The sequence below is a fragment of the Mustela nivalis genome (assembly GCF_964662115.1).
Source record: "Mustela nivalis genome assembly, chromosome: 11".
NCBI classification, from domain to species: domain Eukaryota; kingdom Metazoa; phylum Chordata; class Mammalia; order Carnivora; family Mustelidae; genus Mustela; species Mustela nivalis.
Window position 1 is genome coordinate 72110545 of NC_139030.1, and position 23585 is coordinate 72134129.

At 52.5% G+C, this 23585-nt stretch overlaps 1 protein-coding gene across 10 annotated transcripts in view; it reads right to left on the reverse strand.

The window, feature by feature from the left end:
- Positions 1-12506: 12506 nt before the first annotated feature.
- Positions 12507-23585, reverse strand: part of AGAP1 (ArfGAP with GTPase domain, ankyrin repeat and PH domain 1) — a 504744-nt gene continuing 493665 nt past the window's right edge. For all 10 annotated transcript variants that reach the window (XM_082689783.1, XM_082689785.1, XM_082689777.1 and 7 more), the window contains 2 exons: positions 15421-15676; positions 12507-13872 (listed from right to left, as the gene is read on the reverse strand). In XM_082689783.1, the coding sequence (XP_082545909.1) occupies positions 13669-13872; positions 15421-15676 (460 nt within the window). In that variant the 3' untranslated portion in view covers positions 12507-13668. The remainder of the gene's footprint in view (positions 13873-15420; positions 15677-23585) is intronic.

A 23585-nucleotide genomic window follows, 5' to 3' on the forward strand; every position in this document is an offset into this window, starting at 1 on the left:
GAGGAAAATCAGCTATAAAAGACATTATTGGGACAATTGAAGAGATTTGAATATGGACTGCATATTATATCATATCAATGGGAACTATCTGGGGAGTGATAATGGTCTTGTAGTTACGACAGGGAAAGTCCTTGTGCTTATTTATTTAAGGGTGAAAAATCATGATGTTGGTAATTTACTTTCAAGTGGCTCCGCCTAGTGTGTGTGCTCATTGTCACCCGTATGTCGTCTGTATCGTCTGTGCGTCATCGATCTGAAGAGCCCCACGATGTGAAAATGTGAGTAACTGGTGACTGCAGATGAGGTTTCTCAGAGTGTTTTCTGGAATACTCCATTGTTTCACTTTTCTGTTGGCTTGAAACCTTCAAAACCAACATTTGAAGGACAGAAGGGAAGAGTAGATAGTTTGAAGTAATAGTTTGAAGAACGTTATTTTATGTTTTGGAGATTAATTTGTTTGAGAGAGGTGGGGAGAGGCAGAGGGAGGGAGGCAGAATCGTAAGTGGGCTCCACGCACAGCACGGGGTCTGGTGTGGGACTCGATCTCATGACCCTGAGATTATGACCTGAGTCAAAATCCAGAGTCAGGGATGCCTGGGTGGCTCAGTTGGTTGAGCAGCTGCCTTCGGCTCAGGTCATGATCCCAGCATCCTGGGATCGAGTCCCACATCGGGCTCCTTGCTCAGCAGGGAGCCTGCTTCTCCCTCTGCCTGCCATTCTGTCTGCCTGTGCTTGCTCTTTCCCCCTCTCTCTCTCTGATAAATAAATAAAATCTTAAAAAAAAAAAAAAAAGAAATCCAAAGTCGGATGCTCAACTGACTGAGCCACGCAGCCACCCCTATTTTATGTTTTTTTTTTTAACCCTTTTTAAAGGTTTTACTTATTTATTTCACAGAGAGAGAAAGAGAGATCACAAGAAGGCAGAGAGGCAGTGGGGAGAGAGAGGAGAAAGCAGGCTCCCCGCTGAGCAGAAAGCCTGATGCGGGGCTCGATCCCAGGACCCTGAGATCATGACCTGAGCAGAAGGCAGAGGCTTAACCCCCTGAGCCACCCAGGTCCCTCCCTATTTTATGTTTTAAATAAAAGGACACATATATACGAATTTAGAAGGCTGAAAGATACACATTCAAGTTGGGAGTGACTATCCGGGGTGGGCGGGTCCTAATTGTTCATTTCATTTTCTTTATTTTAAAAATAGTTACAGGAGTCATCAATGTTCAGATGAATCAGAAAATTCAAACAGGCAGAGAACAAGTTAAAATCAAGATTAATCTCTATGAGAACTCCTGGCAGCACTTCCTGCATGTTCTTCTGAAGGGTCTCTGTGTATATATGTTTATTTTGTTTATTTCTTCTTTTTATCCCTTTGTTTTTTGTTTTTTTTTCTTTTATTATTTTTGTTGTTTTTAAATATATATGTTTACAGATATGTAATTCTACATATTTTCCTGCCAAGAAAGGGCTCACGCTATCCATGCTGTCTGATAACTGTCAGATAACTTGCTTCTCCCTCTGTTGTAGAAACATCTTTCCATCTCAGATAACATCTTTTTGCCTGTATATGGATTAGGGGGAATTTTAATGTTATGTACGATGTTGCTTATTTGGATGTTCCAAATTTTCTGTGACAATATTGATGAGTTTTAATACTTGCTATGAGCTTCTTGAGGACCAAGCATGGTTCTCAGTTCTTTCCACGTATTGTTAACCCATTAAGTCTTCACAAATTACACCCATTTCACAGATGAGCGCTCGGAAGGCCTTGAAGCCCAGGTTGTCTGGGAGCACAGCCCCTACCTTCACCAGCCCAGTACATGGCCGTGGCGATGAGTGTGGCATTCTCCCGTTCAAAGGTCACGTTACCTCTTCCACACCAAATGGCTCAGGTGCTGGGAGGAGCGGCAGCCCCCAGTCTCTGGGGAACTCCATGTCCAGCCAATCATTTGTTTACAGGAAGTCGTTTCCCTGAGCGAGGCTGGGTAAAGTCAAGATGAATGCCACGGAACGGAAGTGACCAAATCTCTGTGCATTTTGAAAGTCCACATAACCAGGGCACAGGTCCCGGGCCAGTTGCCCCAGCCTGGTGCAGAGTCACCTGGACAGACCGTCAGGAGCCGGCAGCCGCTCCGGGGCCTGATCTGTTGAGTGTTTCATGAGAGAAAGCCCTGCCCACACATGCATCACCCACTTCCTCAGCCAACAGCAGGGCGATGCCAAGTTCCCATCGTCCCTGCTAGTGTGTCTGTGTGCGTGCATGTGTGCACGTGAATGTGTGTTCTCTGTACGCATGTGGGTCTCTGGTGTGTAATGTGGGGGTGTGTAGTGTGTGGTGTGTATTTGTGTGCGTGGTGTGTATGTATGAAGGTATGTATGTCTGATGTGTATGTGGTGTGTATATGCGGTATATGCAGTTGTATGTGTAGTGTGTGCGTGTGATGTGTGTGTGGTGTGTGTGTGTGGTGTGTGTGTGTCAAGATGTGTGTGTATCTGTGATATGTTGTGTGTCTGGGGTGTGTGTGTCTGTGGAATGTGTGTGGGTTTGTGTCTGGTATATAGTGTGTGTTTCTACAATGTTTGTGGTGTGTGTCTGGTGTGTGTGTGTGGGGGGGGTATGTGTCTCAAGGGTGTGTGTGTGTGTGTATCTGGTGTGTGTCTCTCTGTCTGTGAGGTGTGTTTGTGTGTCTGGGGTGTATGTGTGTGTGTTTGTGTGTCTGTCCATCTGTAGGGTGTGGTAGTGTATATGTGTGTGTCTGTCTGTGGGGTGTGTTTGTGTGTCCAGTGTGCATGTGTGTGTGTGTGTGTCTGGGGTGCGTGGCAAATGGGTGTGTGTGGGTACTGTGCTGTCTCCTGCAGTAATGAGGTGCGTGTCCCTCCAGCTTTGCAAATAAACAGATCGTGAACGTGTGCGGAGCTAGCAAGTGGCCAGTGCCACATGCAGATAAATAAGAGCTAATTGCCCGCAGTGTCTCTGGGTGTCAGGCGCGGTTATTGGGCCACATTTATGGGCCAATTAGGCGCCTTACTGGACACGTGTGGTGATAAATTGTGGCTCAGTGGCTTCTGGGAGCGTGCTAGGGACGTGGGGCCACTGGAGCTCTGTCTCACCACTGGCATGACTGGCAAGCGAGGCTTTTGTCCCCATTCGGGCCATGGCAGGGGACAGGCTGGGACCCATCGGGGCGTCTCTGGGGTCGCGAGCTCTGGACATCAACCCCCAGAGGGGGCCCACCTGCCATGACGGAGTCCCACCCGAGGGCCTTGAGACGGCTGTGGGGCTGCGACGGCCTGGTAGGGATCGTCCTGACAGGCCCTGGGCGTCCAGCGAGGACACTGCTCAGACATTTCATGGTGACGACGAGGCTCGGTTCCTAAAAGGAACACTGTTGGTGCAAGTGGACCCTGGGTGCCTCAGTGCCCTGGGCCGTGTAGGCCTTGGGGGGCTGGAGTTTGTCCTTGCCTCGCGCACGCCTTGGGTCAGTGGTATTTGGTGGGGCCGATATCCCAGACCCAGGCAGACTCAGGGCCCTGGAACCGAGGGAGGCACAGAAGCGGGCTGACCTTTGCCACAGAGAAATGCACTGTGAAGGTCAGGGAGGGTGCCAAGAGCCAGTGCAGGGAGGCCTGACTGAGCTGGGGGTAGCGTGGGGAGACGTCTCTCAGAGGGACGTTTCATCGGAGACCCCAAAGATGAGAAGGAGCTAGCCACAAACAGTGGGGTCTTCCCAGGAGGAGGCACAGGTGGATAAAGGTCTGGAGCAGGAGAGGCCAGGACACAGGGCGTGGCTGGAGCTGACCACGAGGGGCAGAGGGGCAGAAGGCAGGGGAGGGACAGGAGGGCGGAGCAAGCAGACGGCAGGGACCACCTTTAGGACTGCGGACTTGCTGTCGGGGGCAGGGGGACACCTGGATGGCTCAGTTGGTTAAGCATTGATTGAACTCTTAATTTTGGCTTGGGTCATGATCTCAAGGTCATGGGATCCAGTCCCACATCGGGTTCCACGCTCAGGCATCTATTTAATCAATTAACCAACCATTTCTCCGATTTTAGTATGAACAAGAAATGTGGACAGGAACTCCCCAGGGAGGCAGCACTGCAAACATTTTGGATTTTTCCCCCCTCAATATGAAATAAGGATAAAAAATAACTTTCAAGACAGCTTATATAAATTCTTTATTAATAGAATTTATGTATATTCTGTATCCTAATTTTTAATTTCCATGCTATCACTTTCCTATGAGATAAACACATTTGAACTGACTCCACTTTCCGTTTATGGAGGTACATGAATTTATTTCACTATTGCCTTCCTGTTAGACTTTGAGCTTGTTCCCCAAACTTTGTTGTTATAAATACTGTAGTTGTGAACATCTCTCACACAAATGCTCAAGTAGCCACATTACTCCTCGGGCAGATTCCGAGCATCAAATTCATTCATGTCACCAACGTATGTTTACGGGATGGAGGTGGTCTAGGCCCTGGGCTCCTGGGCCAAAGGGAGGGTTCTCAGGGCATTCTGCACGATTCCACAGGGCATTCTGCACGATTCCACAGGGCTTTGCAGAAACGCTGGTTGACTTCGTTTCCCCTAGTGGCGCGTTCTTGTCAGTCCCCCCAGAGCCGGGCCAGCACTGAGTACAGTCGCTTTCCAAGATCTCAGCTGTAAAATCTGAAGCTTCCATCTTGCCTTTGGTACCTGTCCGGTCCGACAAAGTGCTTCTGGGCCTGGATGGACCCTCTGAGATCGAGTGGGGAGCGCTGGACGGAAGGTGGGGACAGTCATGGGTGGGGCTGACAGCCCACTGGACATGTCTCTGGGGGAGCCGCTGTTCTGGGTTATTGACGGAGGGCGTTTTGGGGACCCACACAGTGGATGGGCTGAGACCGCATGCCGCCTGACACCCGCTCTCCCCCTCTTCCCTACCACCAGACCCTCCCTGCCTCGAGCTGCCACGTCCTCCAGTCTCCTTTGCAGCCCTAAGTGACCTCATCCAGTGTGGCCACGGATGGGGGCTGTCAATGGAGCCGTGAGTGGGGCTTCAGGCAACACTGGATGGGAGAGGCCTGCCCTCTGCCTCTCCCCTTGCCTTTCCTCTTCCTGCATGGGATGCTGAAGCCGGTGGTGGAGAACCTCACATGGGTGCCAGGAGGTAACACACCCACAGACCGCGGTTGACCAGCTGGCTGGAGGAGGCTGGCCCCGGGAGGCCCTTCAGGTGTCTGTGCCTGTCCTGGCTTACTGCCCAGTCCCTTACGTCATTTAAGGCACATGTTACCAGATCCAAGAGAACCAACATGCGTGTAAATGGAACGGATTCCTCCTCAAGCACTTTCTTTGTCCTCCTTTTGCTCTGAGTCCCCTGTAAGACAAGGAGCCTTCATCACATTTTGCTTGTGGCATGCTGGCTGCTGTGGCCCCCCGGGCCGTGAGACAATCTCCGCAGCAAATGTCAGTACGGACATGTCGTGGGATCGTAGGGCTTTATGTTTACTGCCCTGCAAGTGACGAGGGAGCGGACATCCGCCCGTCTGCAGACAGAAGCATCTGGAAGGTGTCACCAAACTGCTAACTGGTGATGTCTGGGTGGTGGCAGTTGGGTGCTTTAATTTTCTGAGTGTGGGGGTAAAGATACTGTGTATTTTGTGTGAGAAAAATGTGATGCTACTCATAAGGAGAGAGTATTGATAAAGGCATTCTGGAAGGGTTTTCTTTCCTAGTCCTTATCACACATCTGGGGCAGTGTAGTGTGGTCCAGCGCAAAGACACTTGACAAGCCTCTGTAACTTCCGGACCCAGCCAATCCCCGGCTGGAGCCACAGCCCCTTGCAGTGTCTTGGGGATGAACAAGTGGGGAGATGCTCCTCATGGTCCCGATGCCGTGACCACAGCACGCGTGCGCCCGTTTCCTTCCACACGAGGGAGGTGGCCGGAGCCCAGCGCCTCCCTTCTCTAAGCACCTCTCCTCTCTGACTGACCTCGCCTGAGCACACACATCCAATTAGTCGTGACGAATGGCCAACACGCCCTGCCCCCCAAGTCCCCACAAAACCTCCACAGAAGCAGTGTAGACATATTTTCATTTCTTTATTAGAAAGAGGTCTCTACACCATAGCCACCTCTCTCCTTTACTTTACACATTTTTCTTTTTCTCTTTTTCCCCCCCTTAGAATACTGTACAGCTGACACAAAAAATCCCAATGCAGGAAAATACAAACTGGCATATTTAATCAAAACAAAATCATATGAGATAACAAGCAAAGTGAAATGTCTGTCAATGGTTTTAATTACAGTACAAACAACATAAATAAAGCATCATTGAGTCATTGTGAAACAAACTTGCTGAATGAGGTAATAGAAAGACAACCAAAAAAAAAAAAAAAAAAAAAAAAAACCTCAAAACAAAAAAACCCGAAGAAACCAAACCCATCTCTGGATAAACGCCGGGCCGCTCTTCCATCTTCTATACATCACTATTTACAGAAACAGAAAAATGTGCTGAGAGGTGGGCAGAGAGACTCGGCCTTCCCTGTTCCCTGCAAGAGATGCCTCTTGGTTGCCACCTTTGACCCGCTCAGTCTCCTGTTCAGAAACACATGTGTGGCCCTATAAGAACCCCATTCAAGGTCATGAGCAGGAGTGGGGGACTGTCTGGGAGCAGGAAGCACTCTCAGAACCCAAGTGGCCGTGCCTGGGCCTGGAGTGGCCAACTCCTCCAGTCCTTCCTGGGGCAGCCAGCTCAGCGGTCCCAAGACTTTGTGCAGTGCCCTTGGTCAAGGCCACACGGCATCCTCCCCAGCACATGGGTGCTCAGACCGGGATAGGGGTTGCAACCTCAAGAGTTTGATATATTTTAGACAAAAGCCCAGCTGGAGAAGGGAAACCGAGATGTTTTTCAGGGTTTGGAGAAGGCATGACTTCTAACCTCAAGATGTGTGATGTGCCATAAAGCAGTTTCTAAACATACCCATCACCCATGCACCTTGGAACAGCCTGATTCCCACTCAGGTCCGCCCCTGCGCCCTGGGGCAGGACGGGGAGGGCGTGCTGTGCTCCTGTGAGTGGTCAGTGAGGACTCACTCCCCGCTCTGGCTCCAGCTCATGCACCCTTGGTCCCCTCTGTCCTCCGAACCTCGAGGACCCCAGGTGGGATGAAACTTTCCCCCAGGCCACTCAGTGGAATGTCAGCTGATGAGCTGGGTGCAGTGGTCATCAGCTGGGCTGCCCCAGGGTCTCTGAAAGAGGCCTCTCACTTAGGCTTTCGACATCCGGGTGCTAGACCAGGGGTGGAAAGCCTTGCGACATCCTGCATCAAACCTGGACACTCCCCATCTTACTCGTGGGATCACAGACGGTGTGGGCTTCTGTTACTGTTACTCGTGTTTGGGCCAGCTCAGATATTTGCTTCCCAGGCCATTGTGGACACTGCCTGGGGAGATCAGGGCACACTCTGGTTTGGGGGCAGCTGCTCCTCTAACAACTCGTTGTTCGTTTGGAAGATCCCCGGAAGCTCCTACATGTAGTATCGCTTTCTTTCACCTGTGTCTCAAGATGAAGGACAGACACGGGATCCCCACTGATGGTGAATTCTAGATTAGACCTCACTGGACTTTGACAGCAAGTCTCTGTCATATGGCTCCATCCTGACCCTCAGGGGCGTTCTCTGCAGAAGCCACACACCAGGTCCAAATAAAACACAGGCCCTGAGCTGACCTCGTGCACCCCGACGAAGGCAGCTTGCCCTGCACAGACCCCGCAGCTGCTGGGAGCCGGGGGACACCCAGACAGACCCTAGTTTGTCTGCTTGGCGGGAATGGCTCACGGCGGGTCGATGCTGGGCACACCTGCCTCTGGGCACCAATGGCCCTTTAGGTGGGATGAGGGCCTCGGACGAGGGCATTTTTACCAAGCAGGAACAAGCTCCAGCACAGACGCGACCATCCACGAGCAGAAGCAGCCCCCCCCCCCCCCCCCAGAAATGAAATGCGGGAAGGAGAGGCTTTCATATCTGCCACCCTGAGCCCTTGCCCTGGGAAGCTCTTCCCCACACTGGTAAAACGGAATGATTTTTAGAACTTGGGTGCTTTAAAAATCGCAAACTGAAAACCAGACTTTGTGGTCTTGCGGAGTCCCATGCTGAGGAGATGTCCTCCGCTTTCCACTCTTGACCCACACGGAGAAGCTGGAACCGGAAAGAAGCGTCAGTCAGTGCTCAAAAAGCAGCAGACATCCAAAACGAAATGGAGAATCCATTAATAAGGACAACCTTTCTTCTAGAAGGGGAAGAACACCCATGTTTTTGAAATAGGAGTTCTAAGCTGTCACTTCCGGCTTCCAAGGGTCACTTCGGGTTGCAGTGGAAATAAAAGCCTGACGCCATTCCTGTGTACCCGAGGGACGAACCCACTCCCCCTTCTCTCTCCTGCGTAACTGGAAGCAATTCAACAATTTGACTGAAAGGTGACCTAAGATGCTTGAATCAGGAAAGGCCCACCAGGGTGCAGGGTACAGAGCAGCGTGGGGGCCAATCCCCCCACCTCGGGCCAGGTAGGGAGCCAGACCCCTGCCCGTGTGAGCCACACACCTGGTGGGGCCCACACCGAAGCCTCAATGACCACAGGGCTTCCAGAAGAAAGCCACTTAGGAATTCAAGAAAAAGCAACATTGTTGATAATGGCCCAAAGTGAAAAATCCAAGTCTGGATGCCAAAGGCCCTTATTTAGCTTTTTGGTGAAAGATGAGGGTGAAAATCACTTGAAGACAGGACTTCACAATGTGTGAAGCCCATGTTCGAGGAGGCAGTTAGAAATAAATTATATTTCCTGGGAAAGAAAGAGGTGTATCTTCAGCACATTTCTATTTGAATTCCTTCCTGACTGCTTTTCAATTTGTTTGCTTGAAGGACATAAATACAATCCAGGGGAGTTCTAGAAAGTCATGCCGACCTTGTGGGGCGCGTGAGGGATGGAAATAGAGCAGGTGGGGGAGGGGCAAAGAGCCCATGGAGGGGTAATGGATTTGCTTTCCAATTATCTTTGCCTTTTGAGAAGTTCTGGAGCCCGGATCATACTTACTCGTAGAGCCTCTACATTGCTGCAAGGCTTCTGAACCTCCCTAGGTGGGAATGTGGATTTCTTATTTCCAGAACATTCTAAATGCCAGGAGGAAGGGATGGCAGAACTGGAGCCGTGGTGACCTGGGTCACCCTGGAGCACAGCTCGGGCTGGGGTCCGGGGGGGACCCAAGGCCGCCCTCGAGGGGAAGTTACATTCACCAGCTGCAGGCACAAGATCAGCCGAACGCCAGCCTCAAGAGGGAGAGCAGCTCTGGCGAGGTGCCTGCTCACCGTGCAAGTGTCTAAGCGACGCACGAGAGGCCCCAAGGCCTCGACCTCTGCCAGCCAGGGTGCTCTTTGGCAAGCTCTGAGGGCCAAGAGTGAACAGCAGCCTCCTGGTGGCTTCTGAATGGTGGGAGGCCTGTCTGAGCCAATGACACAGCACGGCGTCAGAGAGAAGGGGTCACCTTGGGCCTCAAGGGATCTTGGAGAATGCTTGAGAGTAAGACTCAACCTTTACTTTGCCTCTGGAAAAGCAAAATCAGACCATGAAGATGGGAGGATCAACATCAGGAAGTGAGCACTGGAGCTCACCCCTTGGGGCAGGGGCTCACAGAGAGCCTCGCTCATCCTCTGGCTCGGCCTAGCGAGCATGCCGTCACAGGCTCCCCAGGGCGCGGCTGGAGAAAGCAAGCACCTCCAGCCTGGGGACCCTCTCTATTGGGTGCGCAGGCTTTGATGCCATCAGCAACTCTGTTCTTCCCGAACACTCCCATTTCCTGAGCTTCCAGCCCCTGGTCGGGTGTCTGGCTGGCAGTGATCACAATGCTTGGAAACCAATGGGTCACTGGATACTGCAAGGCCACCCCGCCCTCCCCCCCAGTTTCACAGCTAAGGAAAGAGCGCCCCAAAGCTGAGGACCTGGCCAGGGTCACCCAGGAGGGGCAGCAAAGCCGGGTGAAGCTGGGTCTGCTCAGCCCTATGGCTGTCCTTCTCATCACTGGACCCTGTTCTCCCCTCATGAAGTCAGTGACTGCGCCCTTGCAGATGGAGAGGATGACTCTGGAAGGGTGCAGAGGTTACAAAACTGGGGAAGACTGGTCCCGAGGCCCGATGGCAGAGGCTGGGTAGGTGGCAAAGGCTAGACAAAACTTCAGAAGACAGGCAGAAGAGCAAGGCCCTGCCTCGGTGCCTGGGGTCATGGGTAGAGAATGGGCTCCTTTTAGAGCTCTGGTCAAGATTAATCCGCAAGAGCTCTCGACAGCCCTGGGATCGGCAAGGACCCCCTGCCTTCCCCTGCTCTCCGGGATAATCACACACAGCGTGCTCTTCCTGGGAGACATAGAACTGTGCCAGCTCATGGGGCCAGAGACTTAAGAACATGTTACTCACCCTCGAGCTGCTCATCTCCTGGGACAACAGGAGACAGAGGGGCCAGGGCCCCATGACTAGGGCTCTGGGCTTGGCGAGCCATCCTCCTACTCAGTTCTGGAAGTCCACTCTCAAGGGATCAGAATCGAGGCTCCTTTGTCTGCAGAGTTTCTGGCCAGATGGAGAAGCTACCCTCCCCGGTGACCACATGCACCTGTGCCTACCCCAGCAGGTGGTTTCAAGTTCGGGGGAACTTACTTCTGGCGAGAACATGCTATGGGGATGATGCGGTGCTGTCTTCTCATCACTGTCACTTCACAAAACTTCCATGGGACTAGAAAGTGACAACTCGACCCCCTTGCCGAACTGGTCATTTCTAACACCAGCCCTTGTGGCTTTTTGCTCCCCTCCTCAGTGTTAGCAAGGTTTTGAGATGGGCATGAGAGCACTGTCAGTGAAGAAAGGCCTTTTGGTGTGACACTGAAATACAAGCAGATTAGCCACCAGCCACCTTCTTTTTTTCAAGGAAAACCCCTGAAGCCCACCACTGCCTCCCCTCTGCTGCCAAAACTCAGGTTCAGGAAAGCTGGCCGCCTCCCAGCGCAGATCAACATTGCTCAGAATAGCAGAAGAGGGGTCAAGTTTTCTGTGAAGTCCCTGTGTCTGAGAGAGGGAAGGACGCAAAAAACAATAAACCAAACCAAACCAATGTGGCATTCAGGTCGTGAAAGGCTAAGTGAAAAAAGAAGTCATCTGGGAAAATATTATATTATAAACACATATAATCATATGTACACGCTCATATATATCTCAAAGGGGAGCCTGACAAGGAATTCCGTTTCTTTTCAAAACAAGGCTTCGCTATATGAATAGAGCATTCCTATAGTGGGGTTAACGACAATGAAATAATTTAAGAATTTCATTTGTGCTGTATCTGCGTTCACTACATCAAGTCTACGCTAGAAGCCAGGCTGTGCAGAGGCAAACGTGTACAGCTGCATCAGAACAGTGATGCGTTCTTCAAAAATAGGCAATGACATTTTTTTTTCTATTCACATTTAAAATAACTACACAGTGATGAAACACAGAATTAAAAACTGTGGGGGGTGGGGTGGGGATGGGAGTAGGATGGGTGGGGATGGGAGTAGGATTAGGGACCTGTTGTCAAGGTTCGCAGCTTCTTGGCTTCCGCACCTGCTGTTCCCGGAGCCCGCTGGCTTCCACGCAATGGAATCAAGGTTACACATGTCCATGAAACACTGACCCACATATAAATTCTGTGTAAAGCTTTATTTTTCCCCCCACCTACTTAAATTTTTTTCTTAAAAGGTGAAAGAAGAGAAAAAACTCTTACAAAATAGGTTCATCACAGAAGAGCAAGAGACCTGCCTGGAGGCTGCGGGCAGATGTGGCTGGGCGGACGTGGCCCTGCTCCTGGGTGACAGCGGACCCAGGGTCACCTGCCAGGGAGACAGCCAGCCCTCTTCTCACTCGGACTTGCTAAAGGGTTCCAGGCACAGCCACCCCTTCCCTTTTAACCTAAGGTGTCGTGATCTGATTTTTTACTCTGTTTGGCCATCACGCTGAAGGCAGCTAAGTCCGAAGTCATCCCACACCTCGGAGATGGCAGGTTAGGTGCCAAAATAAAGGAAATGGAGGGTCTGGCCACCCAGTGAAGTGCCAGCAGTGCCCACGAGTCAGCCGGTCATGGCCTGCCTCTGCCCAGCACCCGGGGCGGGGACTCAGAAACTCATCCCTGGCTTCCCCACGGCCCCCTCCTCTGGGTTGGCAGAAGTGGTATCAGATCTAAACAATGAGAAATCACATGTCTTCCCCTCCTTTCTCTCATAGGCATCTTTTTTTTTTCTTTCTCGATTTTAATAAGCAAATTGTACCACCATCATCTTCTGATAGTTTCCTTTTTAAAAGCTGTCGATCACATTAATGGAAGTGTTTGCTGCTGGGAGTGCTTTCCATGTACAACGATCTGTAACTCTCTTATCTCAACTAGTTGCACGTTATTAGTTCACATCCAGTTCAATTTATAAATTAACAGAGGTGCCATTTATCTGAACAAAAATCAATGCATATTTATGAACTTCTTTTATTCAAATAGATTTTCACAATCTTAGCTACAGACATGACACAGAAGCCTGTGTGACACTCAGGAGTGGCCCGGCAGTGACTCAGACCCATGACATCCACCTTGGCAAAAGGGAAGTAAAATGTCTTAGATTTACAAAAAGAAGCCTTTTGTGCCTTTACCGAGTTTACTACATGGCCTCGAAATGTTATTATTAGCTTGAATTCGTGATTTCCTTTCAAATTTCCGACTTAATCTTATTTATTTTTTCCATTTTGTTTTTGCACCAAGGAGACTCCAGTCAAATAATACTCAGCAACCGATTTCCTCTCTTTGGACTGAAAAATTAAACAGATACTAAATTATGACAGTGAATTTAGAAAGGAGGGCTCCAAGGGCTCGAAAGAACATGTCTGGGATAATACGATGCTTCTGAGAAGTATTGCAATCACATCGTGGCAATCATCGAAGCGTGCTGCGTAACTACCTCCCCAGCTAATATGCTTTCTTCTCGGTGATGACTAATCATGTTCTATTAAACAGCGGTAATGCTGGAAGAACCCAACTATGCAAGTGTAATGAAGCCAGTATTCTCCCTGGACAGATTAGCTACAACTGATTTGACACATACCATCATAGGGGCTTCAAACCTGACAAACTCTGCTTGCTTCTGATTTATGCCGTCAAGCTCCTCGGAGAGGAGATGAAATCCGAGTGTTCCGTTTGGTAGAGGTGAAGTGTACTGATGTGCTTAACTGCCGGTTAAGGAGAGTTACCCTTCTCCTTTCTCCTTGCCTCCCCTCCCCCTCTCGTCCCTGTCCCTTGTGCCGCGCTCCAGGTCTCCAGACAGGGGCTGGGGGGTGGGGGGGGTCCCTTGCTGTGTGCTATCGTCAGTAAACCGAGGCCCGCCGGTAGCTCCTGCTTGTCGCTAGGGGAGTTTATGAAAAGGACTCCGTTCGCAGCCTCCTGGCCTCCTCTTCGCCCCGCAAGGACGGTCAGGTATTGTGATTTCGCGTGGGGTGAGGGCAGGTGGGCAGGTGGGCAGGTGGCAGGCGACCAGCGGGAGCAGAGTGGGGACGTGATGGGACTCACGTGTCGTGACTTCCGAGAGAGGGCACAAGGCTGCAGGCGCCCGGGTGCGGCGGGCAGGGGGCGCGCAGTCCTCAGATGATGGTGGGCGCCCTCCCGCTGCTGCTGTTCCGGTTATTGTTCTTCCGGGACAGGTTGGGGGTGGCCATGAGCACGAAGCGCTCGTCGGGGCAGCCGTACTGCAGCAGCACGTCGACGCACTCCTGGCTGGAGGCCTGGCGCGCGTAGGCCAGTGCTGTGTTCCCGTGGGCGTCCCGGGCCATGACGTCCACCCCGTACTGTAGAGGCAACAGAGGACTGTTAGGTCACCAGAGGGAGCACAGCTCAGCTCGCGCAGGGACACGGACCCCTGGGATGGGCTGAGCTGGAGGGGAGCCGCATGGCCAGGTGCCGCACCTCGCCCTTCTGCGCGCTCTCTGAAAGAAGGTACTTTTGGGGGCGCCTGGGGGCTCAGTAGGTGAAGCACCAGCCTTTGGCTCAGGTAATGATCCCAGGGTCCTAGGATGGAGCCCCGAGTCAGACTCCCTGCTCAGCGGGGAGTCTGCTTCTCCCTCTCCCTCTGCCTGCTGCTCCCTCTTGCTTGTATGCATGCTCTTTCTCTAATAAATATAATCTTTAAAAAAATGTGTTATTTATTTTTAAGATTTTATTTGTCAGAGAGCGAGGAAGAGCGAATGAGCACAAACAGGGAGAGAGCAGTGGGCAGAAGGAGATGCAGGCTTCCCGCTGAGCAAGGAACCTGATGTGGGGCTCGATCCCAGGACCCTGGGATCATGAACTGAGCCGAAGGCAGAGGCTTCACCAACTGAGCCACCCAGATGCCCTAATAATGTGCTTTTTACAAGGAAAAAAGCACATTGTGTGGCAGACCAAAAATCATTCTCATGTTGCTATTTCTATTCTGACTCTGCAACTGTAAAAACAAAAATAATCACTTCTTGATCTTGGAGGTGATTCCTTTCCATTGTAGGAAACACATATGTAATACACAAGAGCACAGAAAGTCAGCTCCTACCTCACTGCACACTTCAGTCTATTCAGTGGGCAAGTGTTTTCCTCCACGCCGGCCAGGGACCTCTCAGTAGCAATCTTCCACGGGACCCACAATGGCCAAGCCCGAAGAAAGCTGCCCCCATGGGATGTGGGCTTCTTTGAAGCAGCACCCCACCCCGCAGCCCAGGCAGTGCCCTGCTATGCATGTTGTCCCATCCCTGTCCCCGTTCAGACTTTATGGCAAATGCTTCCATTGATATTTAAAAAATAATAGATATTTTAAAAATATTTAGATATTTAAAAATAAAATATAAAAAATATAAATAAAATAAAATAAAATAAATTTAGATATTTAAAAAATAGTAGAAGTTAGCCAGAACAGTCCAGAAGAAGCACTTGGCTAAAGTCCTACTGTATTAAACACCAAACTTTGGGTCCAGTATTTTTGTGTCTGGAAAAGGGAAAACCACATAAACTAGCTATGTCCTTGCTTTCCACCCTGCTCTGAAGTAAAGATGCCAGGAGTCTGTCATAAAAGGAACAAGAGGGACACCTCCAGCCACGCTCCACCCAGAGGGGTCACGAGAAACGCGAACGCTGCAGACACCCTGACCCATGGCAGGTGGAGCGTGTCCCGCTCACCTCCTCCCTTTGCTCCCTCAGTCCTCTAGGGGTGTCCTCACGCAAGGGAGCCTGAGAGCCGGGGGCCTCCACACTGAAATCCCCCGTGCCTTGTCCACACTGCTTCCCACCTTGAGACCTGTGACCTTCTGCCCCAACCATGCCTGCAGAGCAGAACATGGTGCCCCCTTCGCGGCACCCAGGCGACCTACCCAAATCAGGAGCTGTGCCAGGACCACGTTCCCCTTCCGGCACGCCAGGTGCAGTGCTGTGCGGCCATCCCCCTCTCCGCAGGTCTCATTCACCTCCTCCCGGGAGCCGTGGGCCAGCAGCAGGATGACGGCCCGCAGGTCTTCGTCGGCAGTGGCCCGCAGCAGGTGCTGGCCCAGGGACAGCTCCGTGCAGGGTAGCGGCGCCAGGAAGAGCTTCTGCTCGTACTTGGCTCGGATCCACCGCTCTTTCTCTTCCCTGCAAGAGCCACCACACGGGTGCGGTCACTGCCAGGAAGGACAACCAAGGCTGAAACGCCTATCTGCTCCAGCACCTAGGTGGTCTGGTGGCCTCAGGGTGGAAGTGCAATAGCAGGAGACAAGTGCCTCCATGGAGCCACAAGAAAGCCCTTGGAGGGACAGGCCCCTGTTTCCCAGACGGGTCCCCCGCCAAGCAGCATCAGCACCACCTGGAAACGTGCTAGAAATGCAGATCCCCAGGCTCTGCCCCAGGCCTCCTTGAATCAGAACCTCTGGGGAAGGGAGTTCCGATGCCTGCAGGTATGCAGAGAGGCCCACGGCCTTGAGCTCTCACGTGATTTCTTTTGGTTTTAGCCCAGAAGCCTGAGGAACCACCTTCCTGCCCAAGACTCCACGCATGGCAAGGCAGCCTGGAGGCCCCCTCTACTGTAAGCAATGACAGCTTTTAGTTGGGATTAGAGGACCCTGCTGGAGTTCAGGGCCAGGGGACAGGATGGCCAGGGGGCTACCTGACCCGGTGTGATCTTGAACTCTTAGCCCCTAACTCGGAGCCTGGGAAGGGAGTGTGTGAACTCCCCGGGGGTCTCCCGGTGCTTCGGTTAAGGAACATCTTGTTACAGACCCACGTGTAAAACCACAGAGACCCCAATGGAGAGGTCTGAAGTGGAGAGTGTCAAGGTGTTAGAGGGCCCAGCCCGGGAGACAAGGCAGGGGGCCCAAGGCCAGAGCTGAGCTAGGGGTGCAGGAGGGGATGATACAAGGAGGTGAGGGGAAGGGCCTGGGGTCACAGATGCAACGAGCTGCAGTGGGAGTCTCTCCCCCAGGAGCTCTGGTCTTCTGGGAACTTGGTTGTGGGGGGTGGGGAGCTGGGATCCAAATAGGACAGGATGCTGCCTATGACATCTGGAAGGAGGGCTGAGCATAAGAGGGCGGGGGGAGAATGGGAAGAGAAAGTAGAGAGAAAAAGGAAGAAACCAACTGCAAGGTGTGTTCATGGGTCTTGGTTTCTCAAAACGGGGTGCGAGAGACACTTTTCAGCGTCACGGCCCCGCAGCCTTGCCTGGGGCGAAGAGGAAATGCTGGAGACTGAAGGGGGATTTCACAAGTAGCTCTGGAGGTGGGGGAGTCTGGGGGGGGTGCCAGTCTTGGGGGGTGGCGAGCATGCAGGGTGGGCGCAGCCAGGGTGCAGCTAGCCGGACAGATGCTTTTCCATGAGGACGATGAGAGATGAAAGGACAGCCGTGCAGAGCAGAGTGACTGTCGTTCCTGAGACTTAACACACTGCTTCACCGCTGCCCCCTCCTACAACCCAGCATTTCCTCCCAGAGAAGGATCAGGGTACATAGCTACACACCACACAGAGAATGACTTAGGACCTCCGTGATACTCTAGAAAGAAAACTCATTAACCCTGACATTTTTTCTCCCGAAGTACAGAAGAAAGGCCTTGTGTACACCTTTTACCCATGTTTACATTGCTCCTAGTGATCTAGTGTCGGGTTAGCCCTAATCTGTTTTTAAATACTTAGGCAAACAAATTCTTCCAGGAGTAAATCTGGATTAGTTTTGCTTCACTTCCTGGTACATGCGAGTGACCCCAGAGTGACCCCCGACCCTTTTCATGCGGAGATTTCCAGGACAAACACTCGGCTACAGCTGAAAACCCACCACACACCCCACCTGGGACGCAGCCTGGAACCCAGTCCCTACTTGGGACAAAATACAAGCACAAAAAGCTCTGGGCAGGAGAAAGAAAGAAGGCTGCAAACAAATCATGTCTCTCATGGTATTAAAAAAAACCCTTATTTAAAATGTATTTAACATACGTTGGTGCATTTCATAAATCACCAAAGAAAAGAACCAAACGTGAATGCAATGAAAAGGGACAGTGGTGAAGGATGTGTCCAGATTTTCAAGCTCCAATTTGCTAACTCTCGTTTTTGGGGGTAGGCATTAAAATCAGAGCTGTTTTATTCTGCTCTGGTGGATTTTAATGCACATTGCCAAATCACCCAGGGATAAAACAGAGAACTGAACACGGTAACTATCATCCTCACTATAATTATCCAATTCTCTTTTTAATATTCGGATGCCCCAGGCGAAGATTGAGGATAGCCTGCAGCTTCTGAGTCCTGCCAGCAGCCAGCACGTTCTCCCGGGGAAGTGAGGGTGACTTTCTGGTTGGGGGTCGGGTCACCCCCACAAACAGGTTTTTCTGGGTTCACGGAAATCAACACGTGTGTCAACGACTGACCTGTTTATTAAACTGTTCCTTACATTTCAAAGTCGGTGCTCTTCATGTCACAAACGTGGGTCCAGATTTTAGGAGGCTGAACACTATTTTGGGAGCTTCTTCAGGAGAAAGATTGTAATGTTATGATATGAAATTAGGAACAAGGTCTTGGAGAGGGTTCCTGCAAGGGAAGGCCCAAGGCCTGAGCTCTTCTCAGCTGGTCCACCTGCAACCCTGCAGAGCTGGAGGGAGGTGACTGATCCCAACAGGGCTTCTGAACCTCCACCAACTCAGAGACAGAGAACAGGCTTGCTACGGGGGCTGTCCCCAAAGGACTACTGCAAGGACTTCGTGGGGACTGCCTCTTCTAGCAACATTCCACCTGGTGCCCCTAGAGCTGTCTTAACGTGTGGCTTTTGTCGTGGGGGGACCTAGGGCTCTTCACCAAGACTTCTTTCCATGCTGGCTCCTGCACCCTAAGGACCGCAGAGTGTCAGTGTTCTAATTCCAGGAGGGGCCAGAAAGCTAAGGGAGGCCACTGGGCTTCATGCTTGCCCCAGGCGCACACACTCCAGCTGGTAGGAGCAGAGAGCACTGACAAGGACACGTGGGTCTTGCTAATTCAAGAAGCCCTATTCATGCGCAAGCACTTGCCTTTATCCTGAACCCATGTCCCCTGGTCACCACGCACCCTGGCAACCGAGGGGGTAACCTTCACCCTTTGTGCTTTCCATAGTGGCCAAGGGCAGGAAGAAAGAACTGCCGAGGGCTACAAGGCCCTGGTTTTTGGCCATGGAGACATGGCATCTGTGTGCCTGCTTGGTTCCTCCTCCTTGTGGTGTCGACTGCCACACCTTCAGGGACCCCTTGGGCCCTGTCTTCCTCATCTTTAAAGTGGGCACAGTGACATCTACAGCAGGCAGGGTAGTCTCGGGGTCAAGGTGACCATGTTTGGAGGGCGGGCTGGCCATGGGCACTGTCATGATGAAATCGAATGGCGTCTCTAATGACGCACCACTGCTCTCGAGCACCTGTGACCTCACCTGTGGGGGTGACGTGTGGGACAAAGAGGGGTCCATGGCACAGGGGTTCATGGAGGTCAAAGGCCTGCTGGATGCTTTAGGTTTCTAAGTCCAGGCTGTCAATGCCCTGGGGAGGGCAAGGGGAGGGCCCTAGGCCAGGGGCCCTGACAAACCCACTGACACCCTGTGGATCCCCCCACACCCTAACATGGGGCAGAGGGGCTCGGGACACTGGGCGAGGGGTGCCTGGCTAGTACGAAGGACGCTGTGGCTGTCATCTGGGGCCAAGTTAGGTTAGCCCCAGCCCATAGCCCTGAGATGTCTGATGTCTTCCCGGGTGCTACGGCCTGAACTGTTTGCCCCCAAATGCATATACTGAAGTCCTAACCCAGATGTGTCTGCATTTGGAGACCAGGCCTCTAAGGAGGTCACTGGGGTTCAGTAAGATCATACTCCCCTACTCCAGTGGGGCTGGTGTCCTTTAAAGATGAGGAAGAGACACAAGGATCTCTGTCCATGTGATGGCACCGTCTGCAAGCCAGGAAGAGCTCTCACTGGAAAACAACCCTGGCCATCCTGACCTTGACTTTGCGGCCCCCCGAGCTGTGAGAAAATACATCTCTGTTGTTATAGCCACCTGCTTTGTGGCCTTCTGTTCAGGCAGCCCAGGCTAACGCCCTGGATGACCATGGCCTCCATCACTGTCATCTGGCTCCTGTGCCCACAGTTACCACGTGAAAGATGGACACTCTGCTAATGACTCCTTTGCTACAAGAATATTCTGTCTAAAACCATTTATCCCAAGAAACCAGGACGCCAAAGCACAAATACGCTAATTGTTACTCTGATGTCCCAATCTTACTTCTGGGATCCCCCGCTTGTCTTGGCCAAGCCTTTCATTCTCCCCAAGGAAGGCCAGTTCAAGAGCAGCATAGCTGGCAGTAGATCACTTCACCTCATTCCAATCCCCCGGAGGCCCGCGGCTCACAGTCTCCGTTAGCTAATGAGCTAAAAAATGACTTATTGGCATGGCCGGCCGTCAGCAGAAAGAAGGAGGCCCAGCTCCTCATTTGAGCCCCGTGCTGACACACCTTTAGATAAATCAACTGCACAGGACTGAGAGAAAATGAGAGAACGGGCAACTCATCAGAAGAGAGACACTAACCCAATCCCCAAAAATAAAAAGAAAAGATACAACTGGAGGTGTAACACTTTCCTCTCTTCCTGCCTGAAATGAAACCCCTTTCTGAGGGGGCCTGCTATGTCCTCCTGTCTGGGGGCCAGGAAACTTCCCGGTGCACGAGCGCAGCCGTGGGCAGGCCAGGTACTGAGCCCAGGATCTGGGGATCAGAGGACAGGGGGAGCCATGGTCCCCAGAGCCATGTGGGGTCTGCCAGGCTAAATCAGGATGGGCTCTGGTCCGGTGGCCCAACAGACAAGGTATTGCCGTACTTGACCTTGATGTGGCCAAGGTTCCAGGTGCCTCCCTAAAGATGTCCCCAGGACATGTTGCCCCTGCAGCCTGCCTCTGTAGTGCCTGGCGGACGGAAACAGCCGCCCACACCAGTGAAGGCTACCAGGCACAGCAGAAAAGGGACTGCCCCCAAGTCCCGGGAGCACTGGTTGCGGTGAGGCTAAGGGTGAGGATGAGGATGATGACGACAGAAACCGGCTTTCTGGAGAATTCCCAGTCATGCCAGGCTCATGTTACATGTTTTCACAAAAGAGCTACATATCAAACACTGAGCAAAACGCACATGTGATGGCAGAGTCATTTTGAGAAATCATGACAAAAAGGAAAGGCTGTTTCCTGAAAAGCTTCGGGGAAAAATGAGATGGGTCAGTTTTGTCCCAAGTTTCAGAAGAGGGGGAAGGGTGGCTGGGCTGTGAAGACCCAGGGAGCCCAGAGTCATCCCGGCAGGACAGGCCGTGGCAAGGCTCCCACACCAGGCCAGGCCTTCAAGATGGGCTTGAGGCATCCGCTCGGGCCGGGACCTTGGTTGGGCCGTAGCCCATCTCTGTGGCCTGGACAGGGACCGGGTGCAGCGGGCAGAAGGGCTTTCCAGCCTGCACGGGCCCTGTGAGCGAGCCAGATGCTGGTGCCATCTCACCAGTGTGGCACCAGTCACTCCTGGGACCTGTGAATAAATGCTGGGTGACGTACAGGCGGCCACGGGGGCAGCTATCTCGGTGGATGACAGAATCCAAGCCAGAGTCAAGAAAAGATGGCCAACAAGGGGGCAGGGCAAGGGACAGAAATAAGCACTTAGGCTTGTGGAACAAAACGCGGCCAGGACCCAGGGCTGGGGACATTCAACATGTGTGGGCTACACTAGGCTCCATCTGGGGTTATGGGATCCAGTCGTGGAGTGAGGGCCACTGTGCCAGGTGCTGGCAGACCCCTGCATTGTTCAGCTCTGGGGCAGACAACGAAGGTCACTGACAAGCCAGAGGAGAGTGGGATGGAAGTGTCTAGAAGCGAAGAAGGCCGGCAGGGCAAGACACGGATGGTGCTGTTGAGTATGATAAGAAAGACATCGACTGTGAAGGTCACCCGTCCTTGGTAACGGCAGGGGTGTCCTTGGAAGGGCTGGGTATCCCCAGCACCCGGAGTCACCCAGTACCAGGCTGGCACCTTTTCAGCCCCGTGAGTAGAAGTGCTGCTGTGGGGGGCGTCCTGTCTGAATCCCCTGGGTGCCACCCTCCACTGCCGTGCAACAGGCCCTGAGCCCCTCACCGTCTCTCTACCATTGTTTACAAGCCTGCGTGAGCCAGGCTTTCAGTAATTGGCCTATGCACACGTGACTGTACACCAGGCAAGAATCACAACTCAAATGGCTTGACTCTGTCACCCAGACCAGGAGTGCAACCGTGCAGGTCACAGCTGCTGTGTGCTATAAGTACCTCTGATGTGTCAGCCGTTGGGTTGAGCTTTTCATAAATTATCTGGTTTCACTCTGATGACACCTGGTGACGTACGTGGGTCTTACCTTGTTTTAAAAGGGAAAAAGGTGAGCCACAGAGCAGTGAAGACAGCTGCTCTGGGTTCCCCACCTGTGAGGGCCAAGCAGCTGACCCAGGGGTCACTGCCTGAGCGCCTCCTCCGGGCCCCGCTGCCTCTCAAATGAGGAAAACTGACCCCGGGTCAGTGCCTGGGCAGCAGGCTTCCGGCTGGGCCTCTCTTTGGCCATCTCAACACCCACTCCCTCTCCTCAGGGAAGGGGTAGGTAACGAGTCATGTCACCCAACGGGGCAGCGTGAGCCACACGCTGGTGTCTAAGTGTCATTGAAGTAAACGGTGAGTTCTGCTCAGCTCCTCTAGACGCCCCACACCTAGGCCCGGTGTGCAGCTGCCACACGCAGCAGGCGGCTGTGGCCCTGGACGGTCGGTGCACATGATCTAGAACATTCTCTCTGCTGCTTGCAAAGTGCCCTTCTAGACAAGCTGTCCTTTCTTTCCTCCCATTTTTTTCCTGTACCAAAACTATTTGCCATTAAAAATTTAGAACGAAGAGAAAGGAAACCACAGAGAGGTGAGAAGAGTGAGTGCAAAGCCAACATCACAGACACCAGGACCCATGAGAGAAGTGTGGTGAGGTGAGCAACACTGGGCGGCAGGGCCCCCAGCAGCTGTGTCCCAGAGGGGCCGTCGGTCACCGTCAGCGAGGAGCAGAGTGCAGAGCAGGTCTCACAGGCCCGTGGGGGGACCCGGAGAGCGAGGAAGAGCCAGGCTAGCCACCGTCCTCAGAGAGCATTCTCTTGAGGCGGTGCCCCTGTCTCTGATCCTGACGCAGCCACATGTAACTGCCATCAGCTGCACTTTAAGTCTGGCAGGGGGGGCTCAGCAGGCTGCCAAGGGGGAATGAGGTTAATGGGTTGGATTCCCAGAAAAGGCAGTTTTTAGCAAATAACGTCGAAGCTTCTAATTGGCTCTCGGCACTGTTCTGCGGCACTCCAGGAGGCGAGTCACATGGGGCACAGATACCTGCGTGGTGACCAGCTTACCGTGTTGGGTCCTCGAGGACCCGTGACCCTTGGAGGATCTGGCCCCAGCCTTCCATTCCGTATGAGCGGGACTTTCCCTGGACGCCTCCATGTGACGCGGACCAGCAGTGGCCTTTCCCGGAAGTCCCCTCCATGTCAAGTGTAATGTGTTCATTTTTATGGGAACCCCTCCCCCCAAACGTTAAAAGGCCAAGAACTTTTTTGGGGGGCCTGTCACTTGTCACATTGTTCTTTTCGGAAACATCTCTCTTACACCTTCATGGGCTGGGAGAGGATTTGTCAACACTGATTTTAAAGAAGATTCTGGAGCAGAGAATATGGGAGTGAAGGGCTATCCTTAGCGGCGAGGAGGAGACGCGCTCGGCTGCCGCGGAGTCAGTGACAGTGATGGGAGAGGGGAGACAGGGCTAGCTAGCAGCAAGGAATTTCCAAAGTGTCTTTCTGCCTCAAGCAAAGCAGGAACTGGGAGGGAGGCACGGAAGGGGGGCTGGAACAATATGTTAGGAAAACAGGGGGCTTCCTCTCTCTGCAGGGGCAGACCCCGGCCCGCTGCAGGCCGAGCACTGAGCACTTGGCTGCCCCTGGCATGCATGCCTTCTCCCCCAGCTGCGTTGCTAAGGGAGGGCGGCCAACAAAGACCGATGGATA